Source organism: Bombus affinis, chromosome 8, assembly GCF_024516045.1.
Source record: "Bombus affinis isolate iyBomAffi1 chromosome 8, iyBomAffi1.2, whole genome shotgun sequence".
NCBI lineage: Eukaryota > Metazoa > Arthropoda > Insecta > Hymenoptera > Apidae > Bombus > Bombus affinis.
The window spans coordinates 12,639,399-12,664,531 of record NC_066351.1 but is presented as its reverse complement, the minus strand read 5'-3'; the positions used below and the strand labels follow the sequence as shown (position 1 = coordinate 12,664,531).

The 25,133-nt window shown below is 27.4% G+C and overlaps 6 protein-coding genes across 11 annotated transcripts; 5 read left to right on the top strand and 1 right to left on the bottom strand.

Moving 5' to 3' along the window:
- The first annotated feature begins 205 nt into the window (after window positions 1–205).
- On the top strand, window positions 206–5,624 carry LOC126919217 (protein Son). 3 transcript variants are annotated; one of them, XM_050728109.1, is made up of 12 exons: window positions 223–787; window positions 877–1,200; window positions 1,367–2,060; window positions 2,152–2,303; window positions 2,843–2,988; window positions 3,081–3,189; window positions 3,252–3,406; window positions 3,481–3,591; window positions 3,663–3,776; window positions 4,753–4,981; window positions 5,054–5,169; window positions 5,257–5,624. In XM_050728109.1, the coding sequence occupies exons 1-12, from the start codon at window positions 469–471 to the stop codon at window positions 5,395–5,397; spliced, it is 2,610 nt and encodes an 869-aa protein (XP_050584066.1). In that variant the 5' UTR covers window positions 223–468; the 3' UTR covers window positions 5,398–5,624. The 3 variants fall into 3 exon arrangements, with proteins under 3 accessions (XP_050584067.1, XP_050584068.1, XP_050584066.1); XM_050728110.1 differs by lacking the exons at window positions 5,054–5,169; window positions 5,257–5,624 and adding an exon at window positions 4,472–4,581 and having other exon boundaries at window positions 206–787; window positions 4,753–4,832; XM_050728111.1 differs by lacking the exons at window positions 5,054–5,169; window positions 5,257–5,624 and adding an exon at window positions 4,519–4,581 and having other exon boundaries at window positions 210–787; window positions 4,753–4,832.
- A 106-nt stretch (window positions 5,625–5,730) lies between these two features.
- Window positions 5,731–8,643, top strand: LOC126919252 (protein-serine O-palmitoleoyltransferase porcupine). Of its 3 annotated transcripts, XM_050728202.1 has the most exons (8): window positions 5,735–5,888; window positions 5,958–6,301; window positions 6,386–6,578; window positions 6,667–6,883; window positions 6,973–7,079; window positions 7,175–7,377; window positions 7,478–7,721; window positions 7,784–8,643. In XM_050728202.1, the coding sequence occupies exons 2-8, from the start codon at window positions 6,079–6,081 to the stop codon at window positions 7,794–7,796; spliced, it is 1,200 nt and encodes a 399-aa protein (XP_050584159.1). In that variant the 5' UTR covers window positions 5,735–5,888; window positions 5,958–6,078; the 3' UTR covers window positions 7,797–8,643. The 3 variants fall into 3 exon arrangements, with proteins under 3 accessions (XP_050584157.1, XP_050584159.1, XP_050584156.1); XM_050728200.1 differs by having other exon boundaries at window positions 5,731–5,888; window positions 7,211–7,377; window positions 7,478–8,643; XM_050728199.1 differs by having other exon boundaries at window positions 5,736–5,888; window positions 7,478–8,643.
- Window positions 8,644–9,955: 1,312 nt separating this feature from the next.
- On the bottom strand, window positions 9,956–15,418 carry LOC126919233 (dual specificity protein phosphatase CDC14C-like). Of its 2 annotated transcripts, none has more exons than XM_050728149.1 (9): window positions 14,904–15,418; window positions 14,575–14,796; window positions 14,201–14,460; window positions 13,803–14,103; window positions 13,340–13,709; window positions 12,912–13,244; window positions 12,703–12,831; window positions 12,262–12,510; window positions 9,956–11,470 (listed from the first exon to the last, which is right to left on the bottom strand). In XM_050728149.1, the coding sequence occupies exons 2-9, from the start codon at window positions 14,624–14,626 to the stop codon at window positions 11,428–11,430; spliced, it is 1,737 nt and encodes a 578-aa protein (XP_050584106.1). In that variant the 5' UTR covers window positions 14,627–14,796; window positions 14,904–15,418; the 3' UTR covers window positions 9,956–11,427. The 2 variants fall into 2 exon arrangements, with proteins under 2 accessions (XP_050584106.1, XP_050584105.1); XM_050728148.1 differs by having other exon boundaries at window positions 12,223–12,510; window positions 14,904–15,413.
- Window positions 15,419–16,501: 1,083 nt separating this feature from the next.
- Window positions 16,502–21,976, top strand: LOC126919203 (uncharacterized). The gene is made up of 3 exons (XM_050728020.1): window positions 16,502–20,741; window positions 20,813–21,094; window positions 21,189–21,976. Exons 1-3 carry the CDS (start codon window positions 16,762–16,764, stop codon window positions 21,766–21,768), a joined length of 4,842 nt encoding a protein of 1,613 aa, XP_050583977.1. The 5' UTR covers window positions 16,502–16,761; the 3' UTR covers window positions 21,769–21,976.
- Window positions 21,977–22,542: 566 nt separating this feature from the next.
- Window positions 22,543–24,529, top strand: LOC126919264 (cell division cycle protein 20 homolog). Its single transcript, XM_050728230.1, has 6 exons — window positions 22,543–23,119; window positions 23,203–23,339; window positions 23,471–23,562; window positions 23,647–23,938; window positions 24,014–24,311; window positions 24,374–24,529. The coding sequence occupies exons 1-6, from the start codon at window positions 23,007–23,009 to the stop codon at window positions 24,390–24,392; spliced, it is 951 nt and encodes a 316-aa protein (XP_050584187.1). The 5' UTR covers window positions 22,543–23,006; the 3' UTR covers window positions 24,393–24,529.
- Window positions 24,505–25,118, top strand: LOC126919675 (cell division cycle protein 20 homolog). The gene is made up of 2 exons (XM_050729158.1): window positions 24,505–24,685; window positions 24,790–25,118. Exons 1-2 carry the CDS (start codon window positions 24,505–24,507, stop codon window positions 25,116–25,118), a joined length of 510 nt encoding a protein of 169 aa, XP_050585115.1.
- Window positions 25,119–25,133: the final 15 nt, after the last annotated feature.

The following is a 25,133-nucleotide window of genomic DNA, read 5'->3' as shown; positions in this document are numbered from 1 at the left end:
TCTAATTTAGAGCATCTAATATTGTATGTGTAGTCTTTTTGTTATACACACTCTGATACGTTCATTTTTATCTAACGTTCTCATATACATATGTATATATTATATTTTTTATTTTTCAAATTAAAGTATAAATATATGATAAATCATACAAAGATTTTAAGGTGTAAAAAAATCTAACCGATATAGGATGGAACATACAGCTATAATTTGAATGAAAAATAAAATAATTATATTACTCTTAGGATGATGTATCTCTATTTATTTATGGAAGATACATAAAATGTTTTCTTTCTACATAGTTTTAGATATTTAGATGTCGCTGTGATTGTTAAAATGGCGACTAATGGTTCAATACGATAGTATGATATAAATGAAATGATAGAATGTGATGGATGCTAATATCTTAAATCAATACAGATTTAAATATTTGTGTTCTTTGTAATTCATTACAATGAATTGATATCAGCAATGGGAGATCTGTTTGATATTGCAAATTTAATTACAACTGTCGGTGTTGATAGAATAAAAATTAAGCCGGAGCCCGGACTGCCAGAAAAATCTTCAAATGAAATTCTAACAGAGTTGTTTAGCACATTTGATGCTGAAGAAGAAATAGTATCATCAGAAAATACTGATCAGCAAGTTCCAAATGCAAGTGTTAAAATTGAGAAACCTATTAAATCTCAGGTCAAGAAAAAAAAAACTAAGAGGAAACATAAGCACAAAGATAAAAAACATAAAAAAAAGTCAAAGCGTAATTCTTCTGAGAGTAACAGTGATCTTGAAAGTAATATCAAAATATTATTAATAAATAGAGAAATAGGTAAGTGTATATATTATTTACGATTAAACATTATTTGTTTTTATAACAAATAGATATTAAAAAGAAAAGAAAGCATAGAAAGAAAACAAAACGGAGACATGAAGATGATTCAAGTAAGTCGTCAGATTCAGATGAACCCAAAAGTAAAATATCAAAACTTGATATATGCAATGATATGAAAAAGAAAGGTTATAATAAAGATAATGGACTAGGAAAAGAAGATGTAGATGGATCAGAAAGTTTGGAGAAATTAATAATTAAAAAAAATCCAAAATTAGAAAATGTGTTTACAAAGGAACCCGATAGTCCTCAATTACCACCTATTTCAAAAAAAATTGAAGATGATCCTGAAGAACAATTAATATCTAAAGTTCTTGGTTTGTACCATTTATGCTAAAAATGATTTTGAAATATATTTTTGATTGATTGATCATATTTTGATATTATTTATATACATTTTTTTTCATTAAGTCTTAGTTTAAATAAAAAATCATTATACATATTGATATATATTACTACTGTAATATCTTTTTCTATACACAGAAAAACCAAAGCAAGGACATCAAGGGAAAATATTGATAAAAGATCTTAAAAATAGTATAGTTTACAATGATACAGTTAGAGAAATAGAAAATAAGGAAAAGGAAAAGGCAGCTCGAATGGAAGATGGTGAATTATCTGATAGTAGTACAGATAATAGAACTCCAACATTAAGTCCTAGTCCAATTCGTTGTACTTCATTTAGATCATCAACTTTGAGCCCAACTTTAGAAAAGGTAGAAAACAGAGCCCCATTGAGTCCTGTAAAAGGAGAAGTAACAGCAAGAAATGATTTAAGATTAATTTTGAGGGAGAAAGAAAAGAAAAGATTAGGAGATGTGGATAAAAGATCAGAAGGAATAGAAAAATCAAAATTGTATATGGATAATGAATACAAAGAAAAAGCGTATAATTATAACAGCAAAATTACAATAAACAAAGATAGCAAGCACGCTCATAATTGCCATTCTCAAGAGAGAAGAAGATCTGAATCTCGTACACGTGTGAGTTTACGTAGAAGTAAAAGCAGAGAAAGGGATAAACGAAGAGATAAAAGTAGAGATAGATACAACAAAAGTCGAAATAGTGATCAACGAGAATTTTTTAAATGTAGAGATCGACGAAGACATAGAAGCCGCAGTGATGATAGAAGCAGAGATAAATATGTACGAGGACGAAGTAGAAGTAGAGAACGAAAGTTAGTATTATTTTTTATAACTATATGTATATGTCAATATATACAAATTTACAGTTACATGTATAATTCATTAATTTCCATATCTTGTAAGGGAACGGATTGAAATTGATAAAAAGAAATTGTTAGAAATAGCAAGAAGAAATGCAATAAACATGATTAAACAAGGTACATTACCATTGGTACAACAAGATAAAGCTATTGCTGCAATACAAGCTGGAGGGAAAACGGTGGATGAACTCACAGGTATATACTTTGATAAAAATAATTAATTTTTAATAATCTTTAGTAATTTTATTTTCTAATAATTTTCTTTTATAATGAGAATAGTTGGTCATATGGTAGTTCAATGACGAGATTACTCGATGTTGAAACCGTCAAATATATTTTAAAATAATTAATACAGAATCAACCATAGATTGTTCGATACCGGTGGTTAAGAGAATGTACGCTAAGACGCTCGGTACTAATTGCTTCGCTAAAGACTGTGTGTTGATCGGTAATAAAATCGCTCGAGACTAAAACTGAAAAACTGGTCACCTTACGATCGTGTTCGTTTATTTATTATACTGGTTTATTATACTGGTCGAGGGGGTACCGATAAATTTCTATTCTCCTTCGTTAGACGTTTACACGTAGCGGTGACATTATTTTGCCCGGAGTTGGTTTATTATTACATTATATATATCCTAACGATATTGGTACTCTGAGGCAAAACAACAGCGTGGCTCGAATTTTCCCTTAGCTGATGTTCCACTACAATAATAATTATTTTTTTATTTGAGATTTCTGCAAATCATTATCAAAATCTGAGGCATTAGGAGAACTTTCAAGTATCTCTTCAGAAGAAGATGGAAGTGAATCTGAAAAAGGTTTTCATCATCCTTTTTTACTAAAGGGTCGACCTAGTTCTATTATCATGAATATTAAGGTAAGTTTAATATATATATATTTTTAAATACATATTGCGTCTGTATATATATGTATTATGTTAATAAATTATTTATAATTATTACGTTTTAGGATGCAAAGCAATTACCAACCAAAACATTCCAAGAAAAAACAATAGAATCATCAAATCAATTACGTTTACAATTTCCTGTATCAAGTGGACAACATCATAGAAAAAGTGGTAATGTTTTTGTTATTATAATCAAAATGATTTTATCATTCAAAACTTCTTGTTTATTGCAGAAAATGAATGGATACCAGTCACCCCAAAGAAGCCAGAAACGAAAAAACAATTTATACCAGCTACTGTCCCAACTGAATCTTTTCCTATAACACCTTCAACTACATCTATATATCCAGTGCAATCGGCAGTTTTTTCTCACTCGATAGCAGCAGAGGTATAGAAAATAGATAATTATTATTTAATTGTTTTACATATATACTTGCATTTATAAGTACATTATATTTTCAGCCAATAGATATTGGTTCAATAGTATCTCAAAGATTAGCAGCAATGAGAAAATTAAGAGAAAATCCAAATGATGTATGTGCTCAAAATGAAATGTATAGAGCACAAAATGAGGTATTGTTGTATGTAATTACTTAACAAATGTTTTAATATTTTCATATATTTGTTATTTGTATATTACATAGATGAAAACATGGGCTGAGAGTAAACAAATGCCAGGTCAATTTACTGGGAGTACAGGAGCCAAAGTACTTTCACCTGCAGAGCTTACTTCAGGTTATCAAGCCTGGGCTCGTAAGGTAACACTATTACTAGATAATTTATCTTGTTATTTGTTGTTCTATATATATATATCCATAGTGTGTATATATATATATATATACTATGGAAAACTATTTTAAGCAATTCTGGTAGGAATAATCTAATTAAATACATATTTGTAACCTAATTTATAATTTATAGTACTAATAAGATGATAAATATGAACATTAAGACATATATTGACACTGTTGTGTTATATATATGTACATAATACAATTTCATTTTTTTTCGTTCCATATCTTTTTTTTCTTTTCTTTGTTTTTTAACAATGCATTACCTGATACTGATATTGCCTGTAACAAGTTTTCAGGTACAGTCTCTATCAAGATCAATGCTATATTCTGATATATAGCAGATCTGGTAAGAACTGTAATGTAGGCACAGACTATTTCTTACGTAGAAGTAGATTCTGTGCCTGCATGGACACAGGAGCGCCATTATTTTATAGATTTTTGTGTTGTATGATTAGACTATATAATTAATATAATTATACTTTACATTTAGTATTTAAGAAAATAAATTGTAGGTGTACTTAAAACAAAGATGAGTGTATAGAAATATTGATTACATGAAATTCTTTTATATAATGGGCTCTTGTTAGATTATTGCTAATTATCATCAGCTTCCTATCACAGGATTTCATCTGGAGTTACTGTATCTTTTGTTTATAAAGCTGGGATATTTAGCATTAGTCTGCATCCACCTGAGGGTTTGTTACAGGCACATAGCTACATCAGAGAAGAAACAACTTCAGCGGCGTGATGTCAAATTTTGATTTTTTTGGTAAGTATTTTCACCCCAAAAATATTAGAATAATGTTACAAAAAAATATTAATTGCATATAGAATAACTAAATTATTTTATTAATTTTGATTATATGTTTCTCTCATTTTTAACTTTTAATTTCATTAACATTGTGAAATTCATTATATTTTAATTTAAAAAACTATTTAGGACCAATTAGTATCAGCACAGCCTGTTTCGGGTGGGATGGGTATGGCTTTACTACAGAAGATGGGTTGGCGACCAGGGGAGGGTTTGGGAAAAAATAAAGAAGGTACTCTTGAGCCCTTGCAGCTTGAAGTAAAATTGGATAAACGAGGACTTGTTTCTGAGCAAGACATCGGACAAAAAATAGGGAAAACAACCAAACCACTAGTACCAGCAATCAAAACTTTAGAAGGTATATTCTAGTGAAAATTTACATATTGTAGCAATTTGGTATAACAAATAATTTTAAATTTATATATTGCAGGTAAACATCCAGTATCATTATTAGGCGAATATTGTTCAAAACGGAAACTTGGTGCACCAGTTTATGAATTATGTTTTGAATGTGGACCAGATCATAGGAAAAATTTCCTGTTTAAAGTATGTGTAATTTTGTGCTAATTATACTTGTGTGTCTTTTTTTGTTTCTAAATTATGTATATATATATATTTAATACTATATCTTAGGTAAAAGTAAATGGAATTGAATACAAACCAAGTGTTGCAAGTCCAAACAAGAAACAAGCTAAGGCAGAAGCAGCACAGATTTGTTTACAAACATTAGGATTGTTACCTGAGCCTAATTCTATATCTATTACAAAATCTTGAAAGTAAATCAATAATTTTATTAAAGTATAAGTAACAATGTATAAAAATTGTAAATTTGAAAGTATAAGTTAGTTCATTCTTTTTACTGTATATAATCTTCAACATTTCAACACATTTCATTTTTACTATTGAATATTTAAATATTTAGTACTAATTATTATTTTAAACATAATCATTAATGAATATGATGTAAATGAAACAAATAAAATATATATATCATATTATAAGGATTTTTTTATTTACATATTTGTTAATAAATGAAATGAAGACATAAGGATACTCACTATTATATCATAAATTTATGTACCTAAGTATTTCGTATCTTACTTTTTTGATACTGAATATTCAATTATCTTTATATTTAATAAATTGATTTTTGTCACATAAATGAATTGAGTTTTTATATAAGAATTCGTCTAATAATTATTAAATAAAAAGAAAACTATATCAGGGCGTAGAAATGATACTGAATAGGTTATTGTTGACATCAGGTATAAATTTTAAAGTTCTTAATAATGTTTAACTTAATATTTTATTTTTTCATTTATTTTATTTTATAGATATTACAATCGTCCCCAAAAAGATTATAATTATCACTTAATTAGAATAAATGAAATGGCATCACGATTGACATTCAAATTGCTATAATAGTGAAACACCGGCAATTTCATTTCTCTTGTAATGGACGATGTAGAGGTTCCAATTTTTTACGACGATGAAGTTGATTTTGTGGAGCATGAATATTTACAAGATGTGGAATATGAATACGAATATGAAAATGTGGAAAGAGAAACGTTATTTGAATTATATCAATATTGTTTTCGACCTACTATTTATGATACAGTATCATATATATTGCCACTATTTATTTCTACTATAATATTTAGATTATGTGCATATTCTCGTAAGACATATTTTTATAAATGTACCTACGTATATGATAAAAAAATATAAAATTGGACAATTAATGTTTAATCTAATGTTGCAGGACATGTATCACATAGAACTTTTCATATATTATCAATGTTGATTGGTATATGTAATATTTATCATTATGTAGCAGAATGTTTATATACATTACTAATACTTTGCACGATTTCATATATTACTTTACATATACCCAAAAAATATTGTAAATACATGGGCATATTTTTACCATCACTTTTTATTATAACATATTGGTAAGATTTAGGCAGTAACTACTTTATATGTCAAAAATATATATGTATATGTAATCAATTTTCATTTATAATTTTTAACGTTTTTCAGTGAATTTACTATGTCATCTATAGTATGGCATAAAATACGGAGTGTAGTAATGACTATGGCAATGAAAACGATTAGTATAGCGATAGACCGATCTGATACAAATGATTTACCTAATATCTTTGCCTATATGGGATATATGTTTTGTAGTGTCACTTGCCTCTTTGGCCCATGGATATCATTTAAAGATTATATATCAATACGTTACACAACTCATCAAGTATGTTATGTTATGTCAATTGTTATTGTTGTGCATGTCATATATTTACTATGAATAAAATTAAAAAATTTAATATTTCCTAATTTCAGGATAAATGGTGGGTATTATATACTATTCAGTATGTATTCTTGTCCTTCCTTTTTTTGTCTATTTCAAATTGTTGGGCACAATGGGTGATTGCAGAAACTTCTTGGAAGTTAGTAAATATTATTATATATATTATGTATTATAATATGATAAGTTTTAATATACTTTAATACTCTAAGTTTTAATATACTTTCATATTTTTAGATGGTTATTAGCTTATAGAGATGCATTATCTTTCAGAATGTCTCATTATTTTATTTCATATATAGCATCCAGTTTATTATTACTAGGAGGATTTCCATATGCATTAAGTACTGTAGTGAAACCATTAAAAATAGAATTACCACATTCACTTGTGCATGTTGTTATTTGTTGGAATATACCAATGCATTTTTGGCTAAAAACATGTACGTATGAACATCCAAACTATTCATGTAATTCATACATATTTAAGATTCTATCATTAATAATTTTGAAAATATTATATGTCTTTATATAAATTTTCAGATATATTCCGTCCCAGCATTAAATATTTGGGAAAGTTTGGAGCTGTAACAATGACGTATTTAACAAGTGCCCTTTTACATGGGTTAAATTTTCAGTTGGCAGCAGTTTTACTTAGTCTTGGATTTTATACCTATGTAGAATTTCAATTTAGATATATGCTTGCTAATATTTTTGATGCATGTGTTGCATCAAAGCAGTGCACCAAAACTAAATGTACACATGCATATAACATTCACAATTCATGGTGGGTGCTTTTAATAAACATGATGTTTTCTGGACTATCAATTTTTCATCTAGCTTATTTAGGTCTTATGTTTGACACATCTGAGTTACAAGAAACAGGATATAGTTACATTCATACTATTGAAAAATGGTCTCAACTTGGATTTGCTAGCCATTGGGTAGTATTTGCTACATACTGCATATATTTTTTGATCAGATAGTACTAATTGTAAGCATATAAATATTTATTTTTTTAACATATTCCTAATAATGAACATTTAATATTATTTTTTGTATCAGTAATTCATATACATCACATATATAACTTATTATTTAACTAAATTTGAATATAAATGTTATTCTTTTTTAATAATTGTAATATTCAATATAAGCCAAAAAGTATCTAATAGATTTTTATAGGAATTATCAACATAAATAAGACAAACACAAGAATTCTAAAAGTTGTAAAATAGGTAAAATACATGATTTTTAGTCATATTAATCATATAACAACTATAAAGTATATTTGAATGTAAGTGTACATAAAGCATAATATCAAATAATTAGTAATGAATCAAACTAATAATATAATTAATATCAAATAACGCTAAAAATTTTATGTATTGTTAAATAAGACATCAATGACATATATTATGCTATCAAGCTGATGAATATTATTAAAATTCAACATAATCATAATAGCGAATAAAAGTATTTTTTCAATCAAAATACAATAATGTCGTATTTTAATTTTTATTGCTCACAATGTATCATACAATAAAGAAGAATATTATGTTTGTAATATTATGACATAACGTGCTGTATATTGCATTTAAATTAGAAACACTAAAGGAAAAATGTTTTAGAATTAGTTGTATCCTAGTTTTTAATAAAATATATGAAAAATTTTGTATACAATATCGAATTGCGTATTTAAGGCAAAAGTTGAAATTATATGTTCATACATACCTATTTCCCCTTTTCTTCATTTCTCTTTCTCATATAATACACTACATACTAGCAGAACATTTTTTATAAACCAAATGGTAATCAACTGAAATAAAATACTAACTCTTGTACACATAAAGTTCCTCTAATATACTGCCGTGAGAGCATATTTTATGTTTTTAATATTAGCTGATCATGATATATACATAATTCTATATTCAACTATATAATTTACAACTACAAAATTATACACGAAAATTTTGTACATGAGAGATATTTATAATTTTTAGTAATAAATCAATTTCATTTTTCTAGATAATGATGTTTGTAATCTGTTTAATAACTTTTTAATTAACAAAAATGTACTTTCTTTTTACCCTTAAATATTAATAACATACAATATGTTATTTTACATTAATAAAATATCTTTCCATTATATGTATATCAATAATATTTTTTCAAGAAATGCGTCGATTTATTAAAATATTCATCAAATTTGTTTGTATATACACATTATATGTATATATACATATTATAAATTATGTATACAATTATATTTTTCTAAAAGATTTCTGTAATTAAACCCTTCATATTTTTGGACGTATTACATATTAGTACTGACATATTTACTAACTTGTATACATATTCTATTAATAAAAGGAATAAAATAATAATTCTATATAAATCGTACTATGTATCGTGCATAATCATACACGAACACATTCCCTTATACGAGTATATTTCAGTTATTGTTCTATTATCGACGCAATGATAAAGTTCACGCAATTCTTTTTACATATTTAAAAACTTAGGGTTACAATAATATTTTTATAGTATTATTAAGCATATTTTTCAAAATATACTCTTATCAAATTGAGATTTTCAAATGTAGAATAACATTATGTAGCAAAGAATACAGATAGCATTTAGTAAAGCAGTTTAAATAAAAATAGTAGACTATGAAGAAGTATGAAAGTTACGAAAAAATATTGATCAAGCTAGATATTTTGTTTTGTAAATACTGTTATAATTAAGAACATCCAAAAGCAGTGATTTTTATCTAGAAAAAACAAAGCGTGAAAATATATAAACACTTATAACAGCAACAATTTATCACCTTATTTTTATATTTAACAGCATTTCGAATATTAAGCTTACATTCTCTATTTACACTCTATATAAGGCTACAAAATGAAAGTTAATACATATAACTGTATCCTCAGATTATTTGAAGAAATATGAAAGTTTAGAATTATTTTTAATTGGGTTTATATTAACCAAATGTAATAAAATTGTCAATAAACCAAATCGTTTTTTCAATATATTTTATTTCATTTGTTTAAACTATCTGTTTTTTTCATGATAAGATATGATGACAAGAAGTTTGTATTGCAAAATAACTTTAATGATATTTTTGAAATCGGGTAGAAATAAATGACGTGATGCTGTGCAACTCAACAACTTTGTTTCATATAACGGAGTCACACACTCATGTGCACTGGGGCTTAATCACATTTTCTATACGTTTTGTGTTAAAGACGATATAAAAAAGTAAAGATATAAAATAAGATAACCTGAAGACCCAGTTAAAATTGTTACATGTCGTTAGTATAATTATACTGATCATATAACTTCAAGTCATGTAGCACTTATATAAGTACTATACATAAATTGATCTCTCTTACATTAGGATTGCAATTTCTTATTAAATACTATATAGAACAGTAATATGATTAGCACAATAACAAGTTTCTACAATCTATCTAGTTACAAAATTTATAACCATCACAAAATGTTGTTTTAATTTAAAGTTTAAAAATCTATTTAGTATATATAATATTCTTCTATAATTCAAGAATTATGTATGGGTGACTTTACCTTTTACATTAAGATAAATAAATTATGTTAATTGCATAGTTATAAGTAAGAATGCACATATTGGGATTTTAAGTTCCTATTCATTTCATTATTTTTTTTATTAAATGTAATAAAACTTATAGTTCGTAAGAATAATTGCCACGTAAATAAACATTAAAATCAAATTTAATAATTAATAATAATTCAAAATATCAAAAAAAGAAAATGATGATAAATGTTAATCATTTTATACAAGTTTCTGTATACAAGTTCTTGATAACATATTGAAAAATGCTGATAACATGATTTAAAATAAATAAAAAAATTCTACATAAGAGAGAAATTACCATTTTGACAATAGTTACTATTCTTTTAATAAAATCGAAGTTTGAATAAAATCAAGTAATACATAAATTTATATTAAAAGAGTAATAAGTAGACAAAGTGGAAATTTTCGAATTTAATTATTTGAAGATATTTATCCATAATATTATTTTTTCTGACCAGCAGAAAGATAATATAGCAAATCAAATTTGATAAAATCATATTATTATATTTTTATTTTATTTATCGTTCAATGTGTCGCGAAATAAGGAAGAATCTTTAAAAGCCACAAAGAGAAAAAATTGTATGATTACGAGAAACTTATAACCCAACGTTCCAAATATAAACATAAAAAAAAAATACAAGAAACCATACATAAACAACCTACCAGTGAACCATAGAAAAAACTATGATAACAGCTGTAGATCTACTTGATCTTCGTTGATCGCGACAAAAACAATAATTGTTTGAATTGAAGATTGATGATTAGTATGATGTTTTTACTGAATGATTGAATTTAAACGATGAGATCTTCTGCGATGTCGAGGTGCTTGAGCTACCGGATTGTCTTCTCCGATGCCATTGAGAATATCGGTTAGTCATCTGATAAATGCAGTTTTATAACTTTTGGTCGTACGCGCACTGCAAGTCATAGAAAGAATAGAAGCAATTCGTTAGCCATTTTAGCGTTGCTTGTTATTTAAGCTTTAATTGTACATTATTTAATTTCACAGAATAAACGGTAATTGCATTTAGCAAAAAGCTACTTAAATTTGTATTCTTGTAGTATTTAAACATGTTCTGTATCAGTTCAGCAAAAAGTTCTTATGTATAAAAGTTAATAAATATATCATTTCATTTTCAAAGTCTGATAGTCTCTTAACCTTTATACTGTGATTTGACTATGGTTGAAGATAATAACACAACAAATACAAAAAAGTTAAAAATTAAATTTTTTTCAGATTGAAACATTTCCAAGAAAGTTGAAAATGTTAATTATGCAATGCAAAGGTTAAAAATTGCTCTGTATGTTTTAAATAAATTAAATAAATTTTTTGTCAATACATGCATTATTTAAATTAATAAAAAATTCAAGCTGCATGCAAATTGATGTTAATGACAAATGTAAGGTTTATATATATAGTTTTACATCTTTCTAAATACAAATATATACAATAAATTATGATTCCCAGATAAAATAGACAATATATACAGCTAGTTATATGAAGTCTTGTTACAGTATTGTCTCATACAGTATTGTTCATTTTTAAATATAGTATAATGTGGAAAAAAACTCATTTAAAAAGTGCAATCGAGAATTATTTATGAAAAGAACTATATAACTGTTACTTAATTTGTTTAATCTTTTGAGAGTAACAGTTACAAAGACTTACTGTCTTAGAGAATGATAGCGATTTACTCGATCTGCAGACCTGAGGATCATATTTATGCCTCGCTGCGGTTGTGTTATCAAATTGTTTGCGGACGAATTTGTCGATTGTGTTTCTGTGATACAAGAAGTTTTGATACTGGCCCTTGTTACTGGTTTTGATACAGGCATCGTAGTAACACGAGTAGTGGAAGATGTGTTGTTGCTGATATTGTGGAGACGTGTTGTTGGTTTAGTAGACTTAACACGAGGCGGAGATGGTTCACATGTACTGTTGACTAGCCAACTGTTTCTATAATTTTTAGTATAGACTTTAAATAAATTATATGTTTGTATACTTCTAAATAAGTTTGTATTTACTTTTATGACATTTATCAGTTAAAATGCAAAGTAATCTAGCCAAAAGTAGAATGGGCAAAAAGATTAGTGTAAATAACTTGTGAATTTCTTTTTTTTTAAATATATTGAATACATTTTAACTAACCTTTTAGCAATAGTTGTCGTAGTAGATCTAGGGAGAAGTCTTTTTGTAGAATCTTTTTCTTTACTTCCAGTTAATGTATTAATTGTATTTTTCTGAGTTCTTGTTTGTAATAATGACCTTAAGTAAGGACTGAAAGGATAATATTCATGTATTAACTACAACATTCTGTATTTCCACAATAAGTTAAATTGTATTATTATGATTTTTACTTTACTACTGTTGATGGTCTAGTAGTTGTGTTAAGAGAAGTATGATTTGTTGGTAATCGTTTTCTTTTAGCTTTAATTTGATTTAATTTATCACCCTGAGTTAAGGTTGTATATTTAGTTGTGCTAGTGCTTGCATGATCATCTAATGTAATTCCATCCACACAATGCATTATTCCCGAAACATTATCTTGCACCACATGAGCACTTTTTAAATTGGATAAGAATGATGTTTTCGGTCTACCAGTTATAGAATATATACCGTATTCATGAACTGGATTTCCATTCTGAGGTTGTAGTGGCTCTTTTAATAAAGAATGAAGATATGCTTCTTTCCTAAAATATAAAATTATTAATCTTTTGGTGTCAAAAAATGATACTATTTTTAAAACACAAGCTGTAAATATTGATATTTTAATAACGATGCACACTTCTCCAACCATTCCTGTTGATGTCCAATTACAGAACCTGGTCTACATATTCGTATCCATGCAATTGTTTCATGAGCTGTTAAGTGATAATGTTTCATAATGTAACAACCAATCAATGAACCTGTTCTACCAAGTCCTGCTCTACAGTGTACAGCAACAGCACCACTTGCATTCTCTGATATTTTAAGAAATTGCCGCATGATTGAATCTGTTGGAGTTGAACCATCAATAAAAAACAAATCTTTATGATCAAATCCTGCATCTGTGAAGATTGAAGCATCATAAATTTTTTTATTAAGACGTATAATTGTAGTTACATTATTGTAATGGAAATATGTAAAATATGATTCTGGTGCATGAAGTGGATATCCTGTAAAAAATAAAAAAATAAAAATAATAAATTATAGAAATGTAAAAAAGAATCATACGTAGAATAGGTAAATTTATTTAAAACTTAACTTACCATTTTCTATTTTAAATTTAGCGTAAGGACCACAGAATGCTATAAATTTACCAGGAACAATCCAATTTAAATCTCCATTTTCAACTCTTTCAAAATATTCATATTCCTTAACACAAAAATCTTGAAAATTAAAAAATCCAAGTTTGTGGCACTTATATATGGCACTAAGACATTCAATCAAAGATATTTCAAACCAAGGTGTACCAACAGAAGCATCCCGAAACATTATAAATGATGGACTGTCAGGACTACTATTTAAGCAATTATATGCTTCTTCTGCTGTACGTTTACAATATAATATCTAGAAAATGTATACTAATGAATCTTATTTTTCTGAATATGTATAATAAATATATGTATTTAACAATGTGAATGAAATTAATATAATAACATCTTACTGCATAACTTCCTATAAGAAAAGCAGCATTGACTCTTTTTGGTGGATCCATTGTTGTATAATGTACGATCTTTTTTCTTCTAAGAGTTACTGCTTTAAGTTTTTTATTAACCTTTTGGCAATAATGATATAACATAGCAAGATTCAGTGGACCAAAGTCATCGTAGAAATTTTCATAGATTAATTCATCATCGATACTGAAATAATGGATGTTTGGAGTACTCTTTGGCTTTGTCCTCAATGTTATAAAATATAATCGATCTACAACATAAGCAAAAAAATATAAGTGATACTTTAAAAACATTTAAATAATACATTATTTGACATAAATTAAGTACTATAATAGCATATTATATATTTTTTTTTATTTTTTACCTTTTATGAACTCAGATGCACATACTAGTAAGTCATTTGTATCCTCCATCATTGGTTCTTATTTATTATCTGATATTGTGAATACCAACTGAGTAAGCCTGTCATCAGCGTAACCGATATAAGAAAGGATACAATTTAATTAACACAATCAGAGATCATAAATATAAACACACAGAAGGTTAGAATAGGTGTAGTAAAGGTAAACTGGATCCATCTAAGTACCTACACACGGTTACATTTGCATGGTATGTGTAATACAAACGAATTTATAATTATTATGTCGTACGCGAAAATACGATATGTACTATATTAAAAAAATGTTTACTTACCTATGCGACCGTTACAAGATTCAAACTTGGTCAATGAAGAAATAATGATGGCTGATCAGTTACGTTGTTGAGTTCTTCCGGTTATATTGTATATTCAAATATACGATATTTCATAAGTATCATGCAACTTCTTTTTACTATTCAAATATAACCATTTTATAAAATATCAGCAAGATGTTTATTTTGTATATATATTAACATCATTACCCCCTATAAAAACGAAAAGTACTTTTCAAATACACTGCCATTTTCGTTGCCTTGTAATATCAAACTTTGATGACGACGTACGAACTCAATGTCTAGAACAAGAAACATTGTAGACGTTCACTAGTACTACAAATGCCTCATATAATATTTAAAAACTCTGAAGTTAATATACAATTAATGTTACATGTTTACAGCACAATTACGTCGTGATGATTTTCAGTTTTTATTTGGTGAGGACTAAATGATTATTTCATTAATTACAAAACAGCGCACTCTATTAAATAAAAATTCCCTACATTTTCCATAGTCACGCTATTATTTGAAATGAAGTTGACTTTATGCTTATCGATATATACATAAAGTGCACGAAATTTTAAATCGTCTATACATGTACGAAACATATATCTTCAATCTTCTTCGTTAGTTTAATCATCATTTGAATCTTCTTCATCAGGTAGAAATGATATGACAAGAAGAAAATTGGAGTTCAAAAGCCAGGAAATAAACTGTTCAGAAAATTTTAAGTTTAATTATTAGCAAACGTAATAAATTAGTAATTTCTCAAGAAATGTACTGTAGATAGTTGATCTTAATCAGCTCATGCCTTAAAAATAAATAATTCATAAATATTTTTGAGAACGTATTCTCTTTTCCTGACTGATATGTTATACAATGTTGTCAAGTACGATGATGGAACATTTTCATCTCGACTAGAGATAGAATCAGTCTGGAGGTAGAATGAAGCCAAGAAGAGGAGGAGGATTCTAGATTCAGGGAGGATCAAAGCAGAAACGTCAATAAAGAGAATTTTTCTGCATCGTAAACAATTAAGATCTTAAAATTACTTTTTTAAAAGTTATTTTTGCATCCTAATAGCCGTTTTCAATTTTTCACTCATTTTGTCATTTTGTTTTATACGATTCAATGCTTAATAGTAGCACCGTACACGTGGTACACTACATATGGAATAATTCTTAAATAAACGTTAAGTTTATAACACTATATATAAATTATCATTAGTCCTTTTTGAATTTGAATTAAATTAATTTATATTTATATCGTTCACAATGCATTTTATCTAAAAAATGTTTACGTATTATTATGTTTTTATATTAAGTTATACGTTTAAACGAAAACGTGAAACAATTATTATAACCAATTGCTGTGATAATCTTTTTTGGTAGTGTAATAAATCACAGGCATAATTTAACTCTAACCAGTTATTATAACCACGATCATTTAAGCACGTCTCGGCATTTGCTAGGAAAAACTGTTCGAAAATTGAATCATAAAAAATCAACATGGAAGATCAACGAAGTTTGCGTTTTTGTGAGACAGACAGAGATGAGTAGAGTATCTCTGTCTTTGTGCAAGAGATTCATAGCATGTCACGCATGCGCAGAACGCGAATCTTGTCTTCCATCTTGATTTTTCACAACTAATCACCACTCAGTTTTCGGACGGTTTTCGCCAACTTTTGCAGAGATGAAATTTTCTCTCTTCTTTTGGTGTATGAGCGTTGAGACTTGTTTATATGATTGTGATTATAGCTACGTTAAACATGTCGCCGTTAATAACTAAAAGACATTCATAGTTTGAAATAAAGTTTTTGACATTCACTGAATGAAATTTGGACAGGAAAGGAGAAAAGATGGAGTGTAAAGAAGACATTCAGAGGGATATATTTTCATCAGAACGTATGATTTCGAAAACATTTATATTTTCTGAACCACATGTACTTAGTCCTCCTAGACCTGTTAACTCTGGGATTAATTTTGAACAAATATCAGATGCAGCCAATATTAGGAGAAATTTATTTACCTTTGCTATGCCAATTTTAGCAACGCAATCTAATAATCAAGATATATCCACTCTTCAATCGGATATATATGAAAAGCAATATAAGCCGAAAATATCAAGAAATTATTACGAACCAGCTGTTAATGTATTTGCTCAAGCACTTAAAGATACTGCAATGTTTAAGCAGTTAAAAAGAAATTCCAGATCACAAGTTACTAAAATTAATCCAGAAAATTCAATAACATGCACAAATGTACCTCAATCATTACTTACAAAAGCAACAGCAAAACGATATTTCATTCAATTTGGGAATCCTTTAAAAATTTGTATTCGTTCTAAAAAACAAATAATTAATGTTATTTATACTACTAAGGAAGAAGCAAATATAGCTTATAGTAAAAGTGGTGAATATTTGGGAGAAAAATTTAATGTAGAATGGACAAAATTATCCGTTCCAACAAAATCTCCTACAAAAAAGAAAGATTTACAAAAAAACAAGATTTACAATGTATCACAAATTGTATCTAATTTTTTTAAATCATCTGACGATGAAATTAAATCAGAGTTAGATGCTATGACAAATCTTGAGTATAATTTACATAGTAGAAATAATTTTGATGAGACTTTGGCTAAAAGACATAAAATATTACAATCGAAAAGTATGTCTAAGTCATTTACAAGATTAGAGAAAACATCTGCAAAAGCTGAAAAACTTAAAGCTGAAAGTCAAATATCTGATTTATTACCAAATGCTACTATCGAAGAATTACAAAATATAATTCAACAACCTGCATACACCTCTGAAGACAAGTATAAGGTATTAGAAGCAAGAGATCGACTTATAAGGATGAGACAAATTAAATCACATACATTAGCAGCAGCTAAAGTAATGATTGGAACATGTCCTGATATGTGTCCTGAAAAAGAACGTTTAATGCGTGAGTCAAAAAGACAAGTGGCATTGTATGAACAGCTTCAAATCAATGAATATAGAATAAATCACATGGTTGCAGTTAAACAATATTCTAGATCTTCTGCAGATCAAGAAGAACCAATGGCACATGAATTGAGACCAATAAAATCTTTAAAAATGACTATGAGTTATTTACTTCACGAAATAGTAAATCTTTGTGACCAACAGGGTACAAACTTGGGAGAATGGTATCATTTTTTATGGGATAGAACAAGAGGAATTCGGAAAGATATAACACAGCAAGAGCTATGTTGTATTGATAGTGTAGAGTTAGTTGAACAATGTGCTAGGTTTCATATAGTATGTTCAGAGAGACTTTGTGCAGAACAACCATCTGTTTTTGATAAAAAAATTAATTCTGACAATTTAACAAAATGCTTACAATCATTAAAGTACATGTATCATGATTTAAGAGTAAAAGAAATTACCTGTAAAAATGAACCTGAATTTCGTGCATATATTATTTTATTGAATTTAAACAATGGAAATTTTATGTGGGATTTGCAAAGACTACCAAACAACATACAAAAATCATCAGAAATCCAGTTTGCATTAGATACATATTCTGCTCTTGAGTCTAATAATTATTATAAATTCTTTAAACTTGTTCAGGAAACTACATATTTAAATGCGTGTATCTTACTCAGATATTTTTATCAAGTGAGATTAAAAGCATTATCAGTATTAGTCAAGGCTTATTGCAGGACTGCATCGACGGCATATCCATTATATGAATTAATAGATATTTTAGGTTTTGAGGATGAAAATGAAGCTATATATTTCTGTGAACAAGTGGGATTAAATGTTTCAGAAGATGGCTTACATGTATTATTGAACAGACATAACTTTACCATGCCTGTATTACATATAAAACAAAAAAGAGCATGCAATTTAATAGACTCTAAAAGAACTATGCAACACTTATCTATTGGAGAAAGTATAGCAGGAGGAAAAATGCCAGAAAGAGCTTATAAATATCACAAACCTCACAATAGTTTTGATTCACATGGTTACTTAATGCCTGATTCTATTAATGCAGAAGATCAAAATAAAAGTATCGTTTCTTCATCAACTGATCCATATGAGTTTATAGATGAAGATATAATGCACACTGAACAATCCATATCAATGTCTGGGAAAAGCCAAAATAATAATGAAAATGTGCTTACTACTGAACACACAATTAAATTAAAGACTGTTTCAACCACTGAAGCTAATACAAATCTTTTAACCATGAAATCCAATGCTAATACCTCCTGTGTCTCTAAATCTCAGATACAAATGAATAAATTTCAAATAAATACAAATTCAGAATTAATAACATCAAAGATAGGAAATCAGAAAGATTCAAGGATATTTAGTTTTGTACCAGCACAACAATCAAATGAATCTTCCATTTTGTCTAATGTATCAAATGTAACACCAACAACTTCTAAAACTTCTAATTTATTCTCCAAGCAACTTGAACCTCCATCAAACAATGATATTGCAACAGTTACAAATAAAAGCATATTTTCAGGGATGTCACAAGGAAATACATATATGAAAAATCCTACATCTTCCACAGTATTTTCTAATACATACTCGAATTTACAAACTATTTCAAAATCACCAAACATTGTAAATCCTGTAACTCTCATGGGTAAAACTATACCAAATGAAACGTCAAATTTCTTTGTAAAAAGGCAAGTTCCACAAGAGGAGAAAACTGGAAAGTTAAAATTAGAAGAACAAGAATCTATTAAAAGGATGCAACAGATTAATGATATTGCAAAAGACATATTAAATACTTTAGAAACAGAACTAGTACAAGCACATTGTTCTACTATAGTAAAGGAAGAAACAGATAAGATATATATTTACAACACTTTTAGCGAGGATATCAGTAATGAAATTTTTAACGAGGTAACTTCTGAAATTTGTGATAATTTGTTACAGAAGGAAATTGTTAATGCACGAAAATTACATGAAATATCAGTGAAAATAGAAAATAGAGTAATTGTAAAATATTTCAATAAATGGAGATTTAATGCATTGAAAAAAAAACAACAGAGAACAGCATTAGAAAATACACCTGTATGGTTACAAAAATATACTAGCGAACAATGTGCAAAATTATTGTACACTACGGAACAAGATGTAGTTATTAGAAACATGTGCAAAAAGTACAAAGAGATAAGAGATATTAAATATTATTCTGAATCTTTAGCACCAATTACTGTTATAATCCACATTGGTATTAAAGAACACTTGAAATCTTTAAACATTGACATACATTTCAACTGTTATTGGAAATTAATTATTTCTTGGCCAAACTTACATAACAAAACAATTTTATGGCATTATAAAAAAATAATGAATCAGTATCTTTGCCCTGAAGATTATTCTGCAGATCCTATTATAAAATTGTATCAACCAAATCAAAGTGAAACATTACACATTTGTATTAGACATTTTGAAGGTCTGATTAGTAATCATCATTTAATAGGATCAGATGCTCTTTTATTTATAGCAGATGCTTCTGAAGAAATTAAATTTATTGTAAAACGTTTAACAAAAATTGTGTTATCCAGAGACAGGCTGATGCCTATACCACTCGTGTTTCTTATTTTGGGTGACTCAACATTTCAAACTCAAGATAAAGAAATTATTTCTACTTTAGAACAATTTTTGAAATCTGGATATCTGTCAGTGTACACAATCATACATGAAAAAAATTTAAATGAGAAAACAATTTTAAATTTAACACAAAATGCAATTCTTTGGTTGTCCATTAATAAATCACCTCAGAATCCACTAGAAATGGATTATTTACAAAATATTTATAATACTTGTTTAACAGAAGACTTATGGCTAAGGTATTTTAATTAAAGAATATTAATTATTATAAATCTATGTAATTTTTTATAACATTTTGTAATTTTTACAGAATATATGATAATTCGTTCTTCAATGAAAAATTATTACATGCTCTGGAGAAGCCTAAATTTATAATTGATTTACATAACGAAGCAGTTTCTCATGTAATAGACATAATCTTAGACCCTGAATCTTTTATGTATACAAAATTTGCCCCAGAGTTTAGAAAGTTTGTTAAAAATCAGTATATGATGCCATGTAGTTACGAACATTTTGATGATGTTTGGAAAAGTGAAGAGTATAAAGCAAAATTAGAAACAGTAATGTCTAGCTTTAAGTTGCCTCAGTGGAAGTAAGTAGTATCATAAATATTTTATATTATATTTAATACTGTTTACATATTTAATTCAATTTATTAATATATTCTATTAATTAATTTATTCTAGGTATCCATGGCCTATAAATAATAGTATCATATTTCGCCAATATATAACAAATTATTGTCAAGAAGCATTATTTACTTCTGGTAGTGATGAAATATCTGATAATATATTAAGTAATCTGTTTCTTACAACTGGAATTTCAACTGTGTCGAATTTTATTGATGTATTGTTATATATTATTAAGCAAAAAATATATCTTCTTGCTAAAGATTTGAAAGTAATTTACAATAAGAATGATATGAAATGTTTTCGAACTTTACCATGGTGGTTAAAGTCTAATCTATTAACCGAATATAAAATTGTACCAAAAAATATTAATGTTCAAGAGACTGAAAAAGAAAATAAGAAAACAATTGATATTAATGAACCAGTGGTAAAGAAACGGAAGCTAAATAAATTTCAAGAAAATATGTATGAACTTGAACCATTAGAAACGTTTTGTGAAAATAGTCGCAGTCAAGTAATGGAAGTGCATAATATTTCAAAAAAAATTGAAAATCGTTTGAAGGAGCATCAAGAACAAAGCTACTTATTTGAAGAAAAGTTAAAGAATGCTTTGTTAAATGAAATGAAGTATGTGTAATAAGTTGTAATGTATAAAAAAGTTAAAATTATTTTTATCTTTAAAAATATCTACAATATTTCAGAAACTGTGTTTATAGTATTACATAAATAACAATGTATTCATGTATATAAGTAATATATAGAATAAGACTGGAAATATTGTATTGTATAGTGCACAGAAAATGTGATTCCTTATGTAAAAATAAATCAAAACGTGTAGATAACAATTTTTTTTACTAAAGATTTAGTTTCCGAGAAAATCGATTTTGCATTTGCCCTATCTCTTATATATTATATATTATATAATATAATCTTATATATATATTATAGCTAAGATATTATTCAGATAGATAAGATAGTACACAATAAATTTTCAACATCAACTTTCTTGAAAACTTTTGGATATTAAGCATCTTTTCCGAATAGAATGTATATGTAATAAGTGCGGATCAAGTAAAAATATTTAAAAACTGTAAAATAATTCTGGAATTATAAAAATACATACACTTCATAATGTCTTACATACATTCTTGTTGTTATTATTTATAGATTAATATAAAAATTAAAAAATTAATGTATTTACATAAATAGAAATTGATTGATTTTTATTTGTTTTTCTATATTTCATAAAATAATCATATAATTTACAATCTTATGACAGTTCCAATTTATAAAGCAATTTTTGTAATTAAAATAATAATATGAATTTCAATTTGAATTTTCAGAAACTTTTATATTACATCTTTTTTTGTAAAAACTTTTATATATTTAATTTAAATCTAAATTATTATATGCGTACACATAAAAAATAAAAATTTAAATAATCGTAAATTTATTTCAAATTATTTTCTGTCCAATAAAATTGATTACTTTTCTATGTTCATGGTGGTTCATTCTTGAAAATGCTCCTTGATTCGTAGTGCGGCCTCTATTGGAGAATTATTATACAAAGACTTTTAAATTTTAACGGACTTTGTAAATATTGAGTACCTTTAGCTAGTACTTATCTTATTTACTCATTCGTTTAAAATCCATTGAGTTGTGTGAATGGAGAATTTGGTGTTTCTTAGCGCGACATTATAATATTTTTTCATAATTCTATATATTAATGCTTCTTTTCGTTTTACAAGTAAATTTGTCGTTTAATAAATCTTAACTAGAAGTCTAATAACTTAATTGCTTAAAATGCAATAATATTATAAAGTATTTCATATTTTTAAATTAAATCACTATTGGTTAGTTTTAAATATTTTCATAATGTCTCACTTAAAATATATGAAAGAAATAAATAGTCTAACTCGCATGGATGAAACTATTAAGGGGCCACTTCCGCGTTGGCAGAAAAAATGTTTAGAAACATCAAATTCCAGGTACTACTTAATAATTCATATTTATTTTATTATTAGAAGTAAAATAAAATATATTTTATTACTAAAATAATTCATGTGTACAGCGTCAACCTTAGTATTAATTCATCACGAAAAATTACGAACGGATCATTTGCAAATAGTACTACAGGAAAAACACCAACGAAAAAGAGTGACACTCGAATGAAGAAAACACCATCTAAAACTTCTAAGAAATCTCCAAGTATGAAGTTACTTTTATAGTTTAGGATATCTATAATATAGAAATAGAGTAATTGTTGTCTACATATATAAATAATATATAGTGACATATAGAAACAGTTCTATATAGTTTTTTAAATACTATCTAATTAGGTCGTGCTTCTACACCAGCTAAGACACCTAGTGGTGGTGATAGATTTATTCCTTCAAGAGCAACTACTAATTTTGATCTTGGTTATTATAAGGTACATGTATATTATTTAATATAAATTTTATTATCTTGATATAGTAGATAGCAATGTTTTAAATATAAGATCTTTCAATTTCAGATTCAACAACAACCAAATACAGAAAAAAATGAAGAGAAAGTAGACAATATAAGTCCTTCCAAAAGGGAAATGCAGCGACTCATGGGAGAAAATTTACATGGTGGTGATATTAATCAGATGAGAGTTTTGTCTTATCAAAATAAAGCACCAGCCCCTCCAGAGGGTTATCAAAATCCATTGCGTGTTGTGTATAGCCAAAGTAAAACACCAGCAAGCATAAAAGCTTCTACAAGATATATACCACAAACTCCTGATAGAATACTGGATGCTCCAGAAATTGTTGATGATTATTGTAATATATGTTCAATATATAGATGTTTAATATATATTTTTACCAAATAATCATGAAAATTTGGAAACATTTCAGATTTAAATTTAATTGATTGGTCGGAGAATAATATTCTAGCTGTAGCATTAGGTGCTAGTGTATATTTGTGGAATGCAGCAACAGGGACTATTGAACAGTTACTTGAATTAAATGGCAATGATTATGTTTGTTCTGTTGCATGGATTCAAGAAGGTCCCTATTTAGCTGTAGGTACTACAGTGGGAAATACAGAATTATGGGATTGTAGTCAAATAAAAAGAGTACGTGTAATGAATGGTCATGCGGCCAGAGTAGGTTCTCTTTCTTGGAATTCACATGTTTTGACGAGTGGTTGCAGGTATGAAATTTCATAATACATATTGATGACAGAATTTTAATTATACCCTTTATATAGAGCAGGACAAATAGTGCACCATGATGTTAGGCAAAGGGATCACTTAATATCAACAATTAATGCACATGCCCAAGAAGTATGTGGTTTAAAGTGGTCACCTGATGGAAAGTATTTAGCAAGTGGTGGTAATGATAATATGCTTCAAATATGGCCATCAATCTCTGTACAAAGTCATTCAAACACACAACCAATTTATTCATTAAATCAACATCAAGCTGCTGTAAAAGCACTTGCATGGTGTCCTTGGCAGAATAATATTCTTGCTAGTGGAGGTGGCACTGCTGATAGAACTATTCGATTTTGGAATTGTAATACAGGTGAAGAAAGCATCAATTGTGTATATTCATTGTACACAGTAAAACCAACAGTAATAAAAATTCTAATGAAATCAAAAATCTTTTTACAAATATTTATTCAACAGGTGCATGTTTAAATATGGTAGATACGAAGTCACAAGTATGTTCTTTGCTTTGGTCTACAACGTATAAGGAGATTGTATCTGGTCATGGATATGCACAGAATCAGTTAACAATCTGGAAATACCCCGCAATGACGAAGGTCGCAGAACTTACAGGTCATTCTAGTCGCGTTCTACATTTAGCAATGTCTCCAGATGGTACTACAATACTTAGTGCAGGAGCTGATGAAACCTTAAGATTATGGAAATGTTTCCTACCTGATCCACACAAGAAGAAAGATACAAATGAAATAAAATCTGTTGCGTCTAGACTTAAGCAATCGATTCGATAATATTTTTATACTAAT

Bases quoted from the DNA above. Each gene is read 5' to 3' on its own strand.
- LOC126919264 (XM_050728230.1), top strand. From the start codon at position 23,007: ATGTCTCACTTAAAATATATGAAAGAAATAAATAGTCTAACTCGCATG. The intron at 23,120-23,202 runs GTACTACTTAAT...TCATGTGTACAG, and splicing joins TTAGAAACATCAAATTCCAG to CGTCAACCTTAGTATTAATT. The intron at 23,563-23,646 runs GTACATGTATAT...TTTCAATTTCAG, and splicing joins TTGATCTTGGTTATTATAAG to ATTCAACAACAACCAAATAC.
- LOC126919233 (XM_050728148.1), bottom strand. From the start codon at position 14,626: ATGATGGAGGATACAAATGACTTACTAGTATGTGCATCTGAGTTCATA. The intron at 12,832-12,911 runs GTAAAAATCATA...TTATCCTTTCAG, and splicing joins AGACCATCAACAGTAGTAAA to TCCTTACTTAAGGTCATTAT. The intron at 11,471-12,222 runs GTAAGTCTTTGT...TATGACTTGCAG, and splicing joins CGCTATCATTCTCTAAGACA to TGCGCGTACGACCAAAAGTT.
- LOC126919675 (XM_050729158.1), top strand. From the start codon at position 24,505: ATGCTTCAAATATGGCCATCAATCTCTGTACAAAGTCATTCAAACACA. The intron at 24,686-24,789 runs GTGAAGAAAGCA...TTTATTCAACAG, and splicing joins ATTTTGGAATTGTAATACAG to GTGCATGTTTAAATATGGTA.
- LOC126919252 (XM_050728199.1), top strand. From the start codon at position 6,079: ATGGACGATGTAGAGGTTCCAATTTTTTACGACGATGAAGTTGATTTT. The intron at 6,884-6,972 runs GTATGTTATGTT...TCCTAATTTCAG, and splicing joins TACGTTACACAACTCATCAA to GATAAATGGTGGGTATTATA. The intron at 7,378-7,477 runs GTACGTATGAAC...ATAAATTTTCAG, and splicing joins GCATTTTTGGCTAAAAACAT to ATATATTCCGTCCCAGCATT.
- LOC126919217 (XM_050728109.1), top strand. From the start codon at position 469: ATGGGAGATCTGTTTGATATTGCAAATTTAATTACAACTGTCGGTGTT. The intron at 2,061-2,151 runs GTTAGTATTATT...ATATCTTGTAAG, and splicing joins AGTAGAAGTAGAGAACGAAA to GGAACGGATTGAAATTGATA. The intron at 3,777-4,752 runs GTAACACTATTA...AAAACTATTTAG, and splicing joins ATCAAGCCTGGGCTCGTAAG to GACCAATTAGTATCAGCACA.
- LOC126919203 (XM_050728020.1), top strand. From the start codon at position 16,762: ATGGAGTGTAAAGAAGACATTCAGAGGGATATATTTTCATCAGAACGT. The intron at 20,742-20,812 runs GTATTTTAATTA...TAATTTTTACAG, and splicing joins ACAGAAGACTTATGGCTAAG to AATATATGATAATTCGTTCT. The intron at 21,095-21,188 runs GTAAGTAGTATC...AATTTATTCTAG, and splicing joins TTTAAGTTGCCTCAGTGGAA to GTATCCATGGCCTATAAATA.